Here is a 20,827-nt window from a genome sequence, read left to right on the forward strand (position 1 = left end):
AACAAGATATCTACCATTTTAAAGGTGGAAAAAAATGCTCTGATAAGATGCTCATAAAGATCAGACTGACCATTAAACTGAAGACATTTCTTAGAAAGAATTTAATGTGCTGAGAATCTGGCAGCAGCATTTTCCAGCTAAATGTTGCCCTGCATGGCGTTTTGGAACGAAGCTCTTCATGTGTAGCTGCAGTGATGTTTCTGTAGAGATGTGTCTTGCTGTCTGCGGTGTCAGTGCTCTCGGAGGTAATGTGCGCTCTGTTTGTCTTGTAGATGTTTTCCCCTCCTGTTAGCAGTGGAAAGAACGGGCCGACCTCCCTGGGGAGCGGACATTTCTCCGGCTCAAGTACGTCAGCCTTCTCCTTTTTTTTCCCCCCCTTCCTCCTCCTTCTTCTTCTTCTTCGTCTCTTTTCCTCCTCTCAGCCTCCTCCTCTCCTTCCTCTTACACCTGCCCGCTGCTGCTACGCTTGCTGTTTGAATTTTCTCGTGCTGGTAACCATGTTCTGTACATGCAGATGCAGTTTTTGGGGTTGATGGTGTTTTGCTTTGTGGATCACTTTTTATTTTTGAGAAGACTTGAAAAATTGCAGGATTTTTTTGTTATGAAGTGTATCTTGCTTATATATTATTTTAACACTCTGATTGCTGTTGTTGTTGAGTTTGTTGATGTTTTCTATGCTAAAATTTTGCTTATACATCACGTTGCCCAAACAATGGGGTTAATGATATGGCTTTGATTACATGCTAACACTTAGCTAAAAAGTATAACTTTTTATTTTAAGAAAAGTCTTATTAATTTCCTAAATCAGCTGGCTACTGTAGTTTTCAGCAGATGCATTTGTTGGGGACTATTTTCAGCAGTGGATTAATACACATTTGGTGCTTGAATTTTGACCAGAGGGGCTGGATTTTATACTTTGTGACTATGTGTGATGTTTATTTTGTTCAAATCAGCTGTAACATACCTTTGTGTTCTGTGCTCAAGTGTGTAGTTTGCACGTGTGTGTTCCTGCTTTACGTCACAGTGAATGTCGTATAAATGAATGCTGCGGCCAGGTAATGTTGTGATTTCTCATGTTTCTTTATTTTGGGGCGACACGTTTGTTTTTAAGCTGCTTGAGTTCATTCCTGAAGGAGACTTCCTGTTTTTCTGATTTGGTCCTCTCATTCTTTCCTGCCTGTGTGTGTGTGTGTGTGTGTGTGTGTGTGTGTGTGTGTGTGTGTGTGTGTGTGTGTGTGTGTGTGTGTGTCTGTTGTATAGATCAGTTTACTGTGGTTTTCTACACAGTGGAGTTGTTGGTGTGGAACAGGCTCAGTTTGGTTTCATCAGTGGTGGGACATGGTGGTTTTGACTTTGAAATGTTACAGATATGAGTTTCTGAATGTGAAGTTTAACTAAATGTTTCTGTTGCTAAATTCAGTCTGATTTATAAAGTTATGGAGTCTGTGTTTCATTCAGTCAGTCAATAAATCACTCTGTCACTAGTACATCAGCAGTAGTGGGATGCAACAAAGTGCATTTATTCAAATACTGTACTTAAAGGTATAATATGTAACATTTCTGCACTAAAGTTAGTTATTCAAATACCAGTAACAGTATGCAAAATGTGTCTAATTCAGAATGTTACTGATTAAGACCTTTTTTAAACAGAAAATATCAAAATGATGTAAGAGTAACTTATCTTGCTTTCTTCTCACCTCTGTTGAGAGTTGCACATCCGCAGTACTCATCTGCACTTGCCCCTGCCATGCTAGCATTGTCATTTTGATGACAGGGAGTACAGTACCGAGGTGGGTTTCTTGCTGGGTTTGGTTCCTGGCACGCCAGGGGTTGAGTCAGCTAATTTGGCAGCTAGCTCCACGGTTAGTCAAGCTAACAAGCTAATGCCAGCTAACGTTACAGTTAATAGTGGTTAGCCTGCTTTAGCAACAAGTAAACTAGCTATATGTATCAGGTAACTCTGTAAATCACCTTGGTACTGTACTCCATCATCAAACTGGCTTTATAACATTTAATGACATCTTTATGATAAGTCCAAATTTTACCACTTTAGTCAATATCAAGGAACAGTTTCATGATTTAGATTCAATAAATACAATGAAATGACACAATAGAAGCAATTTAACAGTGCAATAACACTTAATGACATCTTTATGACAAGTCACACTTATACTGATCTCATGGCCGCCAGTGTCAAAACCAACCACATATGATATTATAATATATTGTTAAAACTTAAAGCTGACGAGTTGTTTTTTTAAGTTTGATTATGTAAAGTTGTCATAACAAGGGCATTTTAGTCTTTGCTAATGGCAGGTTGTCATATAAAAAATACATAAAAATGACCTAATACAGAATGACACTTAGTGACAACAGTCATACACGTTCATAAAGACTTCATGCTTCCTTCCTTCATGTTCATGACATGGTTATGACAGTTTTATATCAGTCTTATGCAAACTCCTTCAAATACAGTTTTACCCATTCTTCTGTATTATATTTTCAGTGCAGGACTTTTACTTGTAACAGAAAACTTTTTTATTATTTTTACTAAAGTAAAGGATCTGAATTCGTCCTCTACCACTGTTCATCAGTGAGGTGATAAACTAGTTAAGTCAGTTTGTAGGTATGCAATTCAGTCAGTCAGTCAATCAGTCAGTCAGTCAGTGTATTAGTGAGGGAGATGGTAAATGTGCTGCATGTGTCAGTCAGCCCTTCTTTCATTCATCAGCCTGGAAGCACTGAATGTGTTCATTAATGAGAGTCCGTCACTGTGTAATTACTTGGTGTGTTATTGATTGATTGATTGAGTCAGTCAGTCAGTTCGGCCACGTTCAGACTGACTTTAGCCCTGTATTCATTTGAAAGAGGCCGTTCCAGTGATGCGCCGGGGCTGCCAGCTCAGAGGGATCAGCGAAAACCAGCAGGGTCACCCAGCAAAAAAATTTGAACCTGGCTCGACTTGTGCCAGACCACAATGTGACATTGGCTAATCAAACACGTGCAAAGCCTAGATCTCATGGTTTTAAACACAGGGCTGTTTTTCAGTCTGGACACCAGAACACTGAGTTTGTCAGTCAGTGAGGTACCAACAAGTTGGTGAGTTATGTTTATGTGCAGAGATGTCGGGGGAGTTCAAGTGCAGTCTTTCTACCAGCTGAGTGGTTCCACTTCAAAAAAAAAATCTTTCAATCATTGATCATGGAGTGGTAATGTGGCCTGCTCATGTTTAATGCTTTGTTTGATGGCTGAGAGCAACAACAAAACAAAAAAAAAAACAACAAAAAACATTTTGGTAGGTCTACTGTATTATGCATTACAAGTACATTCATAAGACATTATAATGAATTTATAAGGCTTTCTAAAACTCTTCATAAGTGATTCTGATCATGCATGGCACCTTATAATAGTTTATAAGGATTATAAAGTATACAAGTGGTGAATAAATTATTTTATAAGTTAAGCATTTGTAATGTTTTATGACTCCATGCCAACGTGATAACAGTGTTTGAAATGAGAAGGTTACCAAGGTAATATCTATAATGCATTATAAGGAAATTCATAAGACATTACGATGCAGTTACAAGGCTTTATAAAGCTCATACACATAACACAATGTATTATAAGTTCAGTGTTAGAGCTCCATGCCAAAGTCACAACAGTGTTTGAAAGAATGTGAGTCCTGGGTTACACAGCACATTATCTGTCTAACTTTAGTCAGTTATAAAGACACACAGAGAAGTGCTCTAACGCGTCATAACAGATTATCAATTCTATCTTTCTGTAATTTATATTAGCTTATAAACATCATACAATTAATAATAACTTTATACAGCGCTGTCACTTTTCTTAAAGCTCACAAAGTTATGGTATAGTGTATTAATGTTTATAAGACATTTTTCCTTTTTAGAAGCTTAGAATTTATAAACTCTTATTATATGTTACAGCAGTTCTCTATGTGTCATGGTAGTTATAACATGCTGTGTAAGCCAGGACTCAGACTCTTCTCTTAAACATGATGTCACTTTGGCTTGGGGGTATAAACCGTTATAAATGTTGAACTCGTAATATATTATGTCCACTACTTATAATACTTTATTAACCTTCTTATAAGTTGTCATGTATGATTATAAATATTTATATAAGAGTTTTATACAGCCTTAGAAATGCATTCTATGTATGTCTTGTGAATGTGCTCATAATGAATTACAGAAATGATCTTCATAGAAACTGTTGCCACAGTGCTGTCACTTTACTCAAAGCTCCAATTAACACTATAACATGTTATTAATGTTTATACGACTTTATTCCATTTCAGAAATTTAGAATCTCTAGTTTATTATGATGCATTACAGCAGTTATAGTAGTTACAATGTGCTGTGTAACCTAGGACTTTGGCATGGAGCTATAATGCTGAACTTGTAATACATTATGTCCACCACTTAATAAATCTTGCGGTTATGCGTGTGTGCTTGAGTTTTTAAAAGCCTTATAATTGCATTGTCTTATGAATGTCCTTATAATGCATTATAGACATAGCTGGAGCTACGAAGCATTATGCATGGTGAACTTAAAATACATGTCCACTGCTTACAATTTATAAAACCTGTTATAACTTGCCATCCATTATCATAAACATTTTTTTCAGGAGTCTTATGAACCTTAATAAATGCATTATAATGTCTTTTGAAGTAACACCATGGATTTTTTTAAGTTTTAATAATACAACTGTGCATAGAAAAATAAAATCCAGAGCTTTCAGCAATCCATCAAAACATAAAACATGAGCATGCTTATAATGCATTATAGCCATGACATTGATTAAATTGTTACCAAAACTCTAGAATGCAAGTTTTATTGGTTGTTTGGTGAGTTTAGTGATGAACAAAGACTTACTTACAGAAAAGCAGAAGTTGCGAAATTAATCTGTTATATATTGACATTTTGTCAGTGAGTATATGTTAGACATTTATACTTCAGTAATGATAAATAAAAATATTACACTCAGTGCAGTCCAGCAGCTCAGTTATAGACTGATAACAGACAGAGACTGATGTTAAAGTAGCCGAAGATGATCAAGATGTGTTGTCATCTTTTTAGTACAAACACAGATTGTCCGCCTTGTTCCACTTCTCTCCTGCTCCTCCTGTCTCTGTGGTTGGATGAACAGTTCTATATTTGACCTCGTGCTGTGATCATACATCAGGTTGTAGGTCGTGCTGCTCTTTTCTCATGTATATTTCCAGCATTTTATAGCACTAGATGTGTGCCATGCTCTATAATGTCCTCAGTCTGTACGAGACGAGCTCAACCTCCATCCTTCAGAGCAGGAGGACACTTTCTTTTTCAAAATATTTCCTGGAATCTTTTCACAGAAAGCAGCCGGGTCATTTTCTGTTGCTCCCGCTCATGTTATTCGCCTCTAAACGGCGTTCGGAAGCCATTTTGTTTGTTGGCTGGAAAACAGAGAGATGTCGAGACGTCTTCTTTGTTTACTGCTTCGTTGTGTGGTTGTTGTTGTTGTTTGTGCTCTGCGGTTTCGGTGGTGTTGTTTGCTCCCGTGCCGTGCATACAAATGCGAGGAAGGACGACAAATGTTCCGATTTTGGGAAAAAAGGCTCCTTTTTTTTGCAGAATTTGTAGCGGTTGTTAGGCCTCGCTTTGCTGCTTCGATGTGTATCTTCCTTCTGAGATTGTTGTTTTTTGTGTCACACACACACACACTCATCCCAGTACACAAATCACACTGTGTTCCTCGTGCACACACATTTAAACACCCACATGTACAAGATGCAACACACACACACACACACACACACACACTCTGCTCACCCCTGCTGTGGCTTTCTGCAGGCCTCGGCATTTTGATGAGCCCGGCGCTGTTTGTGAATGCAGCTAATTAGAACTCTATAGACCCACACAACCATGAGAGCAGGGGTTTCAAAAGGCTGGGGTGAGGCCAGAGGCTGGGACACACTGACACTGAAGCGGGTCCACACAAGTTCAGGTTAACAGTCATGTCTTAGATAACAGAGAAGATAAAAAATATTGACATATAGTTATAAAACGGTACTTTCACTTTCACTGCTGTTATCCATTCACATCAATTTATTTGGCCCTTTAAAAACTGAACACAGCAGCATTGGCTCGAGGCCTAAACTGGACTTAACAGCTGCTCAGGGGCCACCAAGGGGCCAAAAAAACTGGCAAATTAGAATGTGGAAAAACCTCTGCAAGATGTCATCTTTTCATGAAATAAGCAAATGTTTTTATTCTATCTGAATAGCAGCATGTTTTGGGGTTTATTGTCCAAATAGATTTGAGAAAGCTTCATGACCTCAAGGAGTTAAAGTTTAGCAAATGAAGTGCATGACATCGTTAAAAGTCCCCCAAACTGGAGATCCAAGGTTTTGACCAATAGGCTTAAATCTTAAAGTCCTTTTCAATTTTCTAAAATTATATTAAAACTATTTGTGTACAGTTGTATGAGCTGCTATTAAAAGGGAGTGAACTGGGTTAATTCATCTTACTTCCAGTGTAATTTGATATTTGCTAGTGGTGTTGTGGGGGTTTAATTGTAAAATCAGCTGTGCCAAGGTGCCTACAGGCTATTAACTTTTTTAAAACCATAGCTGCAGTTTTATTAAGTTTTTTGTCATAATTATAATGTCATGAGAGTAGACTAGCTGGAGATGCAGCATTCTGATGTTAACATGAAAATGAGGTTTATTCCTGCAGCTGCGTAAAAAAGCTGCAACCTCATTTGTTCCTGAGGAGACGGGTCAGGATTTTACTGATCTATGCTAAAATGCGACCAGTGAACAGTGGTGCCAGTTTGTCTTCCGCCCAGACTACTTTTTTATTTGGGTGGACTAAAATTGTTTGGTTGTGATAATCAGGGCTACTTTTTGTTAAACTTGGGCCATTTTATTTTCCCCCAGAAACAGTTATATTCAAGTGAATGTGGCCCTCTGTCAGAGTAGGATGATGGGACACTAAAATGTTGTACTGGGTAAATATGCAAGTCTATACAGTAATCCAATATCATAGATTTTAAGGTTGCTGTTATGCTGCAGTTTAATTAAAACAAAAAATTAAACATCTTTTATTTTACTGAATTGTGGCTGCAGTTAAAGTACAAAAATAACATATCTATATATTTTTAACACTAAAAGTACTCTCTATCAGCCAATATGCAAAAGTCAGGTCAGAAACAGAACTAGGAATTTAGGAAGGAAAATATATAAATAAATAAATATATAATACAAAAACTGTATGACTACTGGTTGATGGAAATGTTTTTTTGGTTTTGTTTTATCAGGGCTGATACCAATTATTAGTAATCAAGGAACTGATATTTGGAACCGATAAACATTTGTGCAAAAGTGAAAATGCTCTGCACATGTTTAAAGTGGTGCTTTTTTTAAAGGTAAAATGCATCAGAAAGACACCGGAAGGTCACATACCAGTGTTTCGAGTTGGTAAAGTGTCCTGAGCACAGCAAATGATGAGAAAAATAAGGAAATACAGGCAGAGGGCAGACTCTCTGCAGATACAGACACCACTAAACACATCTAGTGGGTCAAAAGTGATGATTGAAAGGGATTATGACTCTATACATTGGTATTAAAGAAGATGTTGCACATTATACCTTTAAATAAATTTATCGTATTAAAAAATAATGATTCCAATAACTGTAATAATGCTGAATATTGCATCTAATAATCAGCCAGCCAATAATCGATTGACCCCCAACAAAAACCTACTCCTTAAAGAATAAAACATTGGATTACATTTATGAGAAATGGGCTAAATCAGGTAGAATAAGTAAGTATTGAGGTTTGATACTCAGCGCTACATGACAGCACGGTAATTTGTATGAAATCCTCACGTTAACAGAGGTCTGTTACCACAACGCAGGCAGTCCCACACACAAAGAACACACTTTGCCCCAAATGCTTCAGAAAATAGGTAGAGGTTGCCAAACAGGGCTAAAGAAGACAACATCAACTGCAAAATGAGGACATAAAGGAGACAAGAGCCTGGATGAAAGCATGAAACACAGAAGTGTAAAAATGTGTAAAAATAACATGTCAGTCACACAGAGAGGCAGAGGAATAAGAGCAGGTTTTAGAATTTGGTTTATCTGATGCTTTTGAGGATAAGGAGTGACATTTTTTTTCCAAACATGTCTCACGCAGGGGTTGAATTTTGAACTGACAAGCTTCACACAATGCTGTGAATAAATTCTCCGTTTTTGAAGCCCTCTCGTCATTCGGTGTAAGTCCCCGTATTTTTGGGCGATAAATTCACCTTAAAACACAAAAGCGTCTAAACATAAACGCCGCACAATCCCCACGGGTCCCGGCTGACACGCTCAGCCCACGGTCATCGCCAACCAGGAAGTGGATTAGGCGTTTTAATTATTGGGAGATTTTGCCGTTGTTGTTGTTTATTTTGGGATCATCCCTGGAAAGATAATGCACACTTCAAACTCTGTGTGTGTTTCTAATCTCCTCCTGGATGAAGCCGTTCAGCGAGCGGCTTCACTCTGCCTGTCAAAACCGCTGCCATCGCCACTCGTCTATTTCAGGTCTTGGCTGCTTTCGGTGTGTTTTTTTTAACGCTGTTATAACCTCTCAGATCCGCTGTTTGTCTCCCTGTCAATGGTGTTGGAAGGGGACTGAGGCGTGTGTGTGTGAGAGAGAGTAAATGCATATGTTCATTGGAGAACGAGTGTCGAGCATAAAAATGAGATTTGAAAAGATTTTTGAATGTGTGTGAACATGAATGTGTGTGTAGTTAGGACCAAAGAAGGGGGCGGGAAGGGAACTTTGAGGGCAGGAGGGCAAACCATCATCCCTGTTGCCATGGAACATAAAGTTGGCAATGAGAGACAGAGGAAGAGTTTCCTCAAGTGTCAGCAGAAAGAAACAAAGAAAAGGAGAAAGGAAGGAAGAAATAAAGGAAAAATAAAGGGAACTAAAGAAGGAAAGTAAAGGAAGACAGTGAAAAAGGAAAAATGGAGAGGAAACAGTGAAGGAAAATGAAAGAAGGAAGGAGGAAAAAGAGTAAAAGAAACAATAAATAGAGGGGGAAAAGGGAAATAAGGAAAGATGGAAGAATGGGAAAAGAAGAAAGTAAGTAAGGAGAGAGGGAAAGGAAACAGGGAAGGAAAGGAATGAAAGGAATGAGTGAAATGGGTAAAAGAAATAAGGCGAGGAAAGGAAGTGGTAAGGAAGGAAACGTAAGAAGGAAGTAATGAAAGGAGGAGAAGTGGAAGGAAAGGCAAGAGGGAAGTAAGGAAGAAAGAAAGAAAAGATGGAACAAAGTAAGTTAAGAAAGAAAGACAGGGGGTAAAGAAACAAGAAAGAAAGAAATGAGAGGTAACAGGTAAGGAAGGAACTGTAAGGAGGAAGAAAGGACAGAGAGAAGAAAGAAAGGTAAGAACATAAAAAAGGAAGAGAAGTAAGATAGGAGGTAAAGGAAGCAAAACAAGAAAGAAATGAAAGGAGAGGGGTAATGAATGAGATGTAAAAAGGAAGAAAGGAGAGGAAAGAAGGAAAAAGTGAAGGAAGAATGAAGAGAGATAAGGAAAGAGGGAAGGAGGGGAAGGAAACAAGGAATGAAAAACAAAGGAAATAGGAACATACTGAACCAAAGAATGAATAAAGGGAATATAACAGAAAGGAAGAATGTAAGAAAAAGGAAGCAAAAAAGCATGGAAAGGAAGCAAGCAAGGAAGAAGAGAAAGAAAGGGAGGATGGGGTGAAGGAAAGGACATAACTGAAGGCTGGTATTATACAAAATCATTCTTATTTTCAACAACTCCGATGAACAAACAGACTAAAACCATCTATTATTCCATTCATCCGTTAGTTACACCCACTCATCCTTCAAAGCCAATCAGCTGATGTTGGCAGAGAGGAGGCGGTGTCCACACTGGACAGGTTGCTGGTCAATCACACAGCTGATGTGTAGAGACAGACAATAAGTTACACTTAGATTCAGATTCACCAGCTAACAGTTAGCTAACCTAACCTGCATGTCTTTGGACAGACCAAAGACAAACCAAAATGTTAGTCTGTCTCTGAATAATTTCTGACTTCTCCACCCCAAACCCATCAGGTCCTACTGGTGGTGTAAATATTTAAAACAGCTCACCAAAAATCCCAGTAATCTCCTAAAACAGCTGGTCACTATCAAAGGTTACTCACACAGGAGAATGTACTGAATAAATTTGTTGGGGACTATTTTCAGCGGCTGATTAATGCACATTTCCAGTGAGTATTTACGGCAGCAGGATGGTTTATGTAGGATTGAGTCAAAGTAATCTACAGCAGTGGTTCCCGACCAGAGCATGGGGTTGCCCCAAGGAGTAGTGATATATATTTGGAGTTAAGGCTTGGCAATATGTTGAAAGCATTCTCATGATTTTAATACAGATATTTTGTGATGTCGACATATGCCATGATATGGGAAGTGTATGCAAACTCATAGATCAAATAATCAAACTTTAGCTGACAGTTTTCAGTTATGTTCCACTCCATTTTCCTTACATTAGAACAGGGGTTCCTAAATTTTTTTTAGCTCAAGACCTCATGGAGAAATTTGGTGTCTCCACAGATCCAAACTTACAAAAATACATATTAAATTGCTATAATATTAACATTAACAGACACTGGTAAAGAACACAACAAACCATGTAATAAATCATTAAAATGTATTGATTTCATTCAAAATTACATCACAGGAATAAATAAATAAATTTGCTGAGTGTGATGTTAAGGCTCTCACCACCTCACAGTGAGGTTGTACCGTCCTCTGAAACACTAGAGGGCTTTTAATTTGAAATGGATATAGGAAGTGTTGAGTTTATATTAACAGCATAATGCAGTAACTTTAATAGAACAATCGGGAGTGGATCAAAAAGAGGCTCTGCAATGAAATATTGTAGCGACAGGCCACATTTCCCATCATGCCTAGTGCTGGACTGAGTAGTTTGTTTAGTTAGCTGTTTTATGTTCCAAAATGCAAATGTTACTTGTTACTCGTCGGTAACAATCAGTGAGTTCGCTGTTACGTTTCTTGACCCCCCGTTGCTTTTTACCGTTGTCTGTCAGAGTTCCTGTCCCCTGTGGTGATTGTTACTGTGGTTGATGTTGCTGAGGGTAGCTTCCTGCCTCTGATTTTGCGCTGCCTGCCTAAAGGCCTGTTACTTTCTGCAGTTGTGGTAAATAAAGGCCCTAGGTCATTAATACAAAGCGTGTTTTACTCCAACTGGTGACCCAATAAAAAGGAAATTTTTGAGCCATTTCTGGTCAGGACCCTAAGTTTTTGAGACACTGCATTAGACCAATGTGTCAAATAAAAAATAGCAAATTTTACTTTTTGTTTCGTACTTGATTACAGCTTGTTGAGAATCATTGATCTGTACAGACATTTGCATACAGAAGGTCAGTAACTAAGAAATTTGCACAACAGGAATTTGTAGCATTTGTTGAAATTCAATAAACAACAATAATGAAATTCATGCAGAGTAATAATTAATGCCAGGGTTTGGATATACAGACAATGCGGTTTAGTTGGATACTTTAACTTGCTGGAAAATACGCAGTAGAATATCACCAGACTTTACGAACATCAACTCTCAAGGAGACAATCAAAATCAATCAGCTTTATCCTGTTTTATATTATTTCTGTCCAACCTTCCACCTCTCCCTCTTCTTCTTTTCCTTGTCAAAGCCAAAGCCAAACAGAAAGACACAGCAGCACTGTCGCCTCTGCCAGCGAGCTTCACGCATTAGCAGAGAAATTTGGGCAAGGATAGATACAGCCCCGATGGCATGCCTGATTTTTGTTCCCCTAATTGGCATAGCTTATTAAGTCACAGTTCACAGCGGAGAAAAAAAGGGGGCTGCTTTAATAATATCCCCTCTCCCGTTTGATTTGATGCACTTGTACCGAGACAGATAACGCGCTTCAACGCAGCGAGCGACGCCCCCACCGCCAGCCTCTTGTCTCTATCCAGTCAAATCTGCCTCCGTTACGCCTGTCACTCAAAAACAGCCCGGCTGATCGCTTTCAAAATAGAGATGGAGAGCAGGAGCCAGTTGCTTAATACCTCACCCTCCCACCTTCTCTCTGCCTCTGAGGCTGTTAAATTGTCTCGTTTCCCCGGCACGGAGATGCAGAACGACTCACAAAAACACCCAACCATGCTCTTAATTGTGGTGCGGATTAGGGATTAATAGGCGTTTTTAGCCATAATGGCAAATATTATTAGCCCCATTTGCTTTTCTAATGCTAATAATGACTCTGCTAATAATGGCAGTGATTTCAAGGTTAGCGTCTGTGAGAACTCGGCGTGGATTTGTATTTTTTTTTTTCCCCAAAGCTCAGGAGATTGACGTGCCGCTTGCTTCGTCGGGCCGGCTCGCTACCGAGTCGGAGCTCCATATGTTTTCCCTAAAGACGGTGCTGAGATGTGCTGAGCTGGTCTGAGCTGTTAAGTTCAGATTAGTTTATTTTGTTCAGTTTGGTCTGTGTTACTCAAGTTTAATTAAACTTAGTGGTTTGGTTTGGCTTGTTAACTTTTGGTTGGACTTACCATTGCAGCGCAAGAAATAAGCTGTGGGCACCCACTGACCCATTGTTTGTGAGGACTTGTATTAGAATTGTGATTGATTGGTGGTTCAGTTGATTTCATTTTTCAATTGTGTCTCATATTCTTTTAAGAAACCAGTTGAAACTGACAATGATGGGAACTTTGGTTCCTTCATCTGGCAATCAAAGGGAGCTGCCTGCTTCGCGCAAGTGGTGATCCAGAACTTAGTTTGAGTTCAGCTTGGGTTTGTAGACAGAACTGGTGTGGCTTCTTTGAATTTTAAAGGTTATATTAGGTGAGTTCTCCATAGTTTACTGTGGATAAATATTTGTTTATTTTAAGGTTGATTTGATGTGGGTTATATCTCCCAGTAAACTTGATTTTGGTCATTTGCAGGTCAAAAGATGTACATCTCAGTTCCTTTTTTTGATTTCCAAGACCTTAATGCCTCTGAATGCGATTGGCTAGACCCAGAGCCAATCAGGGCAATGAAACATGACTTATAACCAATGACAGAATGAAGCATGTAATGTGGCTGCACTTGGTCTGTTTCCAAACAAGGAACAAGTCACAATATTTCTTGTATTACAGCTAAACGGAGTACTAAATTATGTTTATGGTAAGATTTTAGGTCCAAAATAGACAATGCAGTACCAGTATCTTGATCCATATTTGATCAGCACTGCCTAGTTTGACAGTTTGATCTGAGTTTTGGGAGTCTAGACTGGATGCACAGACCTACAACAAATCACAGCAGCAAAACTCCTGGCATGTGACTTTTCAATTATTGTATATAACCTGATTAGCCTGATCAGATCCAGGTCTGGTGGAAAACTGTCTGAATGGAACTGAGGACAGACGTATCTGCCTGAGTAAATGAAAACATGAACTTGACAGAATCGTCAGGTTCCCACCGAGGCTAGGTCTGGGTTAAAAGGGGCCAAATTTGTTTGAATAGGTCAGACCCCTTGGATAATGATTTATGTAAATCACCAAAGTAATACTTAGATGGCTTTAAAGGCTGAGCTTTAAACCCTTTTCTCAGAAATAACACAAATAATAAAATATAAATATTTAGTAAGTTTTGTTTCTCTGATGTTGTGTGTTCCAGCAGTCAGTCTCAGTTTTTTCTTTTTTTTTTTTTTTTTTCCATATATCACTTTGTAATAAGTCGACTAACTGTTGACAGGCAGCCTGTGTTTAATTGCTGGTCTTCATCTGCTTTATGCTGGAGTCAGAAGTGACTGTTTTAGAAGCATCTGTTGTACACCTGCAGCAGGTTACCTGTCTGATTTGTATCAGAGTACAGTATAAACCAGTCATTAACTGTGAAGAGTGGCAAGGACGACAGACAGCAAAATTAAGCGTTTTCTATACCTTTTCACAGGCTGGATATGAGCCAAAGCTATACGTATTAGCTGTCTAATTTCTATATGTTTTCTGTATATTTGACAATCCAGCACTGTTAACCTAATGAATGGTCTGATTTGCCTTTTCATTTCGCATCTTTTTTTTTTTTCAATGAAATATACCCCAATTTAAGAGTCGTGTAGTCGACCTACAGGAACCTATACAGCTGCATCCATCTCATGCACACTTTTCATGGCCATTTTTGTGTTGCCGTGTTCCTGGCACTGGCACAGGAAGATGACATTCTTAATCCCACCTACAAAACTGTTTTTGGCTTGATTTCTTTTCCAACTGGGGAAACAGCTGGCAATGAGTGCAACACTAGACATCACTGAATCACAAATCAGAGATATGGGGAAAGAGGTCTGCAACCAGGCTACATCGCTGCAGTCACTAACCAGGAGCTAACTACCATAATTTACTGCTCATAGATTAAAAAAAGGGTAAAATTGTCGAATGGTGAGCATACATGTCTTCGCTTATAATGCTCCACCCTTGCTAGCATGTTTTTATTAGCCATGCTAGCAGCAAGCTACTTTTATGGACAACGATATCAGTCAGCTGGTCCGCTACTTTTGCCCTGACAAAAACATATTATAACAACTATTGCCATGAAATTTTGTCCAGATATTCATGATCCCCAGACAATGAATATTAATGACTTGTCGTCTTGCATAGGGCGACCAGATGTCACCATTTTTTCTGGGTACAGTCCCGTTTTTGGTGGCCTGTCTCCTGCTGGAGCTGTCCCGCAAATGTCCCAGATTTAAACTGTGTTGCCATCTGACTTTTCATCTAGCACTATCATTAGGTCAAAATCTTTGCAATAATTTGGTTTATGACCAAATACCTACAATACTAAGCTGATACAGTGCTGCAAGGATGACCTATTTTAGTAGGCCAACCCAAAAGTTAGCATCAGTTCCTTCAACAAAAAACAAAAACAAAAAAACAAACAAAAAAAACAATGGGAATTACATTGGATTTTGGGTTAGTGTAGAAAATAAACTCTGTGGTGAACAAAAGTTGGCCATGGCCCCATGACTTCAGTGTCACCACCACATCAGCGACCAGTGTGCCCGACAACCTTAGGAGTTTCATTTAGCCGCTAGGGTTGCAAATATTTTGCATTTTCCTTAACCAATAATTGAAAATGTTAATTGATTAATTGATAAGATCAAAAATTTCAAACAAAACAAAGACAAACATTTTTCTCCTTTTTTTCTCATTTTAAGTTTAAGTTGACTTTTTCAACAAATGCCTTCACCAGACAAAACCATGTGAAATGAGGTGCAGTTACTGCCAAAATCTTAATCGGTTGAACTCTTAAGGACAATTAATTGATTGGTTAATTATAGGTAGCCCTATTAGCCACTTGTTAACTGCCTTTTTTAAGATTTTCAAAGAGAAACCATTTAAATTCATGTATTTGCTGATGTATTTTATGTTGCACAACAAAACATGAAAAGCCACAGACCTTATTTCAGGCTTCTAATCAAAAACACATTCAAAACACCCACTGATTTTGAGATTAGGGAACCGGAGGTACAAATATGCTAACTCATTTCCGGGTTTTAGGACTTCTTCCTGCAACACTTTATTGGCATTCCCATCAGCCTCAGCTGTGTATTGTTTTCAGTGCTGATCGCTGATAGCGTGCCAGCACACTAAACTAAGGTGGTGAACATGCTACATATTATATGTGCTGAAAATCAGCATGCTAGCGCTGGCATTGTGAGCATGATAGCGCGGGGATGCTAGAATTCAGGTCAAAGCCTCGCTCCCTTTCAGTCTGTTTGAGTTATTAGTTATATTCACAAGTGTCAGTGTCTTTTCTTTACCTGCTCAGTCACACAACCTGCTCATTTCCTCTTCTCCAATCAGCTGAAGTTGACTGAATACCTGCTCCTCCCCCCCGTGGCGATCACGGTTTCAGTCCTCCATCTTCACCGTCTCTTGGTGAAACCTCACAGCTCCGGGCCCCCTCGTCACCGCTGAAAAGCCCTTCTCTCCTCTCTCCGCGGTCGGCCTGTGACGTCGGCGAGGTGTCGTGTGTTTCGGCGCCCGCTCCCACACCTGTTCGCTCGTACCGGCAGCGGCGGTGGCGGCACAATCGCAGTCACCGTGCCTAATTACCCAGTCCTTAAGAAATAAAGAGACAGGGAACGTCAACCAGGCTGCCTGGCAATTACAGCGGCGCTCAACACCTCTCCGCAACAAACACCACTCCAATTAGAGACAGCCAACTTATTCTGGGAGGCGGCAGAGTGTGAGTGTGTGTGTGTGTGTGTGTTTGTGTTTATGCTTATGCTTGTAAGTGCAAGTGTGTGACAAGCTAAATTGTTTTGGGAGTTTAATGTCGCCATTGGAACTTGTGTGTTTGTCTGTGGTGTGTGTGGCAAATGAGGGGTAAGAGTGTGTGTTTGTGTGTAAGTGGCTAAAGTGAAGGCAGAAGAGGTGTGTTATGTGAAAATGGTGGCTGTTAATTGAGAAGAATCAAACGTGTCGCATTCAGAGCAGCTGATTCCACCTACGTCTTCGTCCTCGTACCCTCCTCTTTATTCTCGCTGTTTTTGTCCCATCACTACTTTCAGCAACCCATTTTAACATTTTAGTAGCTAGACTGGATATTTATTACTGACATCTGTAATTCAGTTCTTCATAGTCAAATAGAGCACATCATATATCAACAATGTCCTTCCTGGGATAAATGACGTCAATTTTGTCATTCCTGTATACTGGGCTTTTACGTATTCACAATTGTATTTTTGATGTCTACGATAACCATGTAGGATATCTGTAACTGATTTTTTTTTACTAGAAACAATGAAATTGCAGATTTTCATAAATTTATTGTAAAAATATTTAGCCAGTTTTGGATATAAGTGGTGGACTCAGGCTGTTTGAGGGACTGGGGCAAAAAAGATTTTTAAAAAAAAGGGCACTACCTGTACATGGTGGGGCACCAATGGACTGTAAATATCTAAAATAGGATTTATTTTTTTTTGTAAGAATTCAACTGTGGATATCCAGAATGTTAGATGTCTAAAATATTATTGTGAATATATTGAGAGCATATTCCACACGAATGGCAATAATGATGTGGAATAATGACCATGTTCTTTTTAACCTGAAAGAATTAAATTATGGATACCTGCAATCCAGTATAACTATTAAATGTTCCTCTTATACTTTAAGGAGATTTATCATAAATTTAGTTTTGACTAATACAATCTTGATCTTGTAGATATCTTGAAATACAATTCCTGCTAGTAAGAACTGAGAAAAAGTATTTGTTTTAATTTAAAAAAAAAAAAAGTATCTGGGCTGCTGACAAATTTTAAGCTGACTCAATTTGAAAACAAAAGTTGAGGGTAATTTTGTAATGATTCAAATCAAATGAACTTGATATTAAATGAGTTGTACCTGAGATAACATATTTACAATGTTTTTATTATTGTTAAAACAAGCAACCAAGCATTTTTTTTATCATATGTTTTCTTCAAACTTTAGGGTCTTTGGAGAGTTTTAACTCAAGCAATGCATGTTGGGAAGTCTATTAATGCCTAATTTAATGACTTGATTGAATTCTGTGCAGTCAGCTCATTATTTCAAACGTTAAAGGAACTCATGTTTAGAGGTTAGAAAGTAAATACTAGAAATTTTAAGTTTAATTAACTTGAATAAATAAATCTTGTATATTTCTGTTAAAATAATGACAATATATTAGTTGATTCCACTGAATTCTTCTATATTTTTTATAGTGACTAATCAGAACACAGTTTTGACTAAGAGAAATATAATTACAGAGAGGAGTGTGGTTTGATTAAATGTTAAAACTGTTTGCCATACACTACTCCTCTACCTTCTTCTTCTTCTTCTTCATCCTTCCTCATCAGCCTCCCTCACTTCCTTCTTCCTCTTCTTCATCCTTCCTCATCAGCCTCCCTCACTTCCTTCTTCCTCCTCCTCTTCCTGCTCTGCCTCATTTTATTCTCTCACCTTCTCATCCTGCTCCTCCTTGTCTACCACCTCATCCTACTCGTTTTACTCCTCACCATTTTTCACCCAATCACTTTCCCTTCTCCTCTTCCTCCCTTATTCATTTTGTCATCCTGTCTCCTCTTTCATCATCCCTTCTTCCTCAGCCTCCTCTTCATCCTCGTTGTTTTCACCTATCTCTTCTTCATCCCAAACCTATTCTTCTTCCTCATTAGCCTTCTCCCCTCTCTTTCCCACCTTATTTCATTCCTCTGCCTTGTCTTTATTTTACTCTTTCTCCTTCTTCTTCTCCGACTTCTACTTTTCCATTTCCTCCACCCTCCTCTTCCTCATCCACTTCCATCTCCTCTCATCAGTCTTTCTTTCCTTGCTTTATTCCTTCTTTCTCCTCTTCAACATTGTCATCTCTTCTCTCTCAGCTTCATTATCATCTTACATCCTCCTTTCCCTCATCATCCTCACATTTTCCCTTCTCTGTTCTGTCTTTGATGTCTGTCCCCCATCTTCTTTTGTCCTGCCCTTTCTCTTCCTCTTCTAACTCCTCATCCTCATTTTTGTCCAGTCTCTCCCTGCTGTTTTTCCTGCTATATTCTTCCCCCTTCTTCCTGCTTTACCTTCCTCATCATCTTTGTTCTCCTGCTGTTGTTCTCTCTTTTCAACTTCCACCCATTCATCTGCCTCCTCCTCTTCCTCGGAAGTCCCCAGCTTCAGCCACACCAGCAAACTGTTGTATGTTGCCTTTTTTCTTTTTTGTCTTCTAATTTAGACTCCTATTGAGGCTCTTTGGGTACTTTCAGTGCAAAACATCCTGTTGTCATGTTATTTTCTTCTGCTTTACTTTGTATTTCCTGTATTTCCTACCGGTTCATCCTGCTCTTATTTTACATTTCCTCTTCCAGTTCCTCCTTTTTGACCTCAACACAAATCACAAGCATGTACAGTCTCAGGTCTGACCCCAATACAGACACAATGAAAATCATTCTTAGGACTATGAAGAAGTTCCTAACCTAACCCTAACCCTAATGCCTCATGTTTGCAGCTCCTTTGTTGTTTGCATAAAGTCAGTGTGAAGTCAACCAGTTTTTCCTCTGTCAAAAACCAAAAGAACCAAACTATGGGTGTGAAAGCGCCTTCTCCTACAGACTGCGATATTTCAGCATCTTATAAGTTTATTGCAAGCCACTCTGTGTGATGTTGATCTTGGGTACAACATCAAGTTTGATGTATGTAGACTGTACGATGATCACACCTACTGAATCGCAAACTACAACACAAGTCACTATACAAGAAAACATCACTATAGTGGTAAACGATGAAACAAGGCATGAATAGAGCCATTGCCCTATGAAGGAGGACCCAGTCTTAGCGAGTGAAAAAAGACCAACTTGGGACGGCAATTTTGCAAAGACAGCTCAAGCTAAAGTTAGGTATTTGTAGCATGCTAAGTATGCTAAAATAGCAGACCTAAACATATGCTCATGCATTCTCATTTGTTGATCAGTAGATGTAGGTCATAGCTGCAGCCACATTGTGAGATGATTATCCTAAATTTCCGACAGTGTCTGACTTTTGTCTCAGAATATCTTTGGTCACAAGACTGAGAATGGAACAGCCAAAAACACTAGTTCCTATATCTCTGCAATGCTGACAGTCTCATCTATCAGTTCATATACAGATAAGTGTCGAACACCTGTCCTGCAACATGTTTTACATCTCACATGACAAGTGTTTCTGAGTATCCTGAAAGTAACAGTACTCTGCCGTAAGGATATAAATACAAGAAGTGAAAACCAAACACAAACTTCATGTGGCTCAAATTCTGCATCCTTAAAGACAGGGGTCTGCAACCTGCAGCTCTGTAGCCACATGTGGCTCTTTTCCCGCTTTCCAGTGGCTCCATCTGACTTTGACCAAAAATGATATGGAGATGAATAACAGTCCTTTTTTTTAACATCTTCATCATCATTGCACTTATAAAAATGTGTAGCCTATACATTGAATTTTTCAAACGTGTTAATATTTTGTCAACTAAAACTCTTCGGTGTCGGTGGCTTGTCTTGACTTTCTTGAAGCTAGCTATGGATGCCAAATCCAAAAAAGCAAAGGTCTGCAAGGAAAATAGAGAATTTAATAGTTGTGGTCTAGACAGTTTTTTTTGTTGTTGTTAAAGGTTGCAACCCCTAGACTAAGAGAAGGATTTTGCAAAGGAAGTGGGGATAAAGAGCAGGTGGAAATGGAGGAAGACGAAGGGGGATATGATGAAGATGGAGAGGAAATGACATCACTGAAAAAGATGCTATAGAACATTGGATTTTTTTGTTCAAATACAATGCTTCTTTCTTTAATCTCAAACCCATTTGCTGCCAACATTAAAACAAGTTTTTCATGTTATATCACAAGAATATAATTATCAAGGCTATCTTAGCATATTAAAACATCCTGTTTCCTCCCCATTATCATCATATGCTTCCTCTTTATCCTCCATTTTTTCTTCTGCTCTTTCTTCTCCAAGCTGTTCACCTCAAACTGAAACCAAAGTGAACTCACACAAAACAGCTTTGGCAGTTTTACATATATTGTCTCTGTATGTTGTCAGAATCTGTTTGTTCAAGTTGTTTAACGCACAAATATGATGTGAGCTGACTTGCCAGAGACACACTGAACCTTCACACCGCAGAGATCAGCGGGTTAAACCATCTGTTTCAGAGTGAGGGGTGGGATAGAGGAGGGAAGCAGCGCGATGGTTCGTCCCGGCTTTTGTTTTATTCTCAGTCTTTGGCAGCGCTGGCACCGGAGTGGCACTGCCAA

The 20,827-nt window shown here is 38.9% G+C and overlaps 1 protein-coding gene across 6 annotated transcripts in view; it reads left to right on the plus strand.

Annotated features, from left to right (window-relative positions):
- Window positions 1-20,827, plus strand: part of tcf4 (transcription factor 4) — a 326,144-nt gene that overhangs the window by 8,551 nt on the left and 296,766 nt on the right. For all 6 annotated transcript variants that reach the window (XM_084746695.1, XM_084746697.1, XM_084746698.1 and 3 more), the window contains one exon: window positions 273-345. In XM_084746695.1, the coding sequence (XP_084602821.1) occupies window positions 273-345 (73 nt within the window). The remainder of the gene's footprint in view (window positions 1-272; window positions 346-20,827) is intronic.

The sequence above is a fragment of the Lutjanus erythropterus genome, chromosome 20 (assembly GCF_056507025.1).
Source record: "Lutjanus erythropterus isolate fLutEry1 chromosome 20, fLutEry1.hap2, whole genome shotgun sequence".
Taxonomy (NCBI): Eukaryota; Metazoa; Chordata; class Actinopteri; order Lutjaniformes; family Lutjanidae; genus Lutjanus; species Lutjanus erythropterus.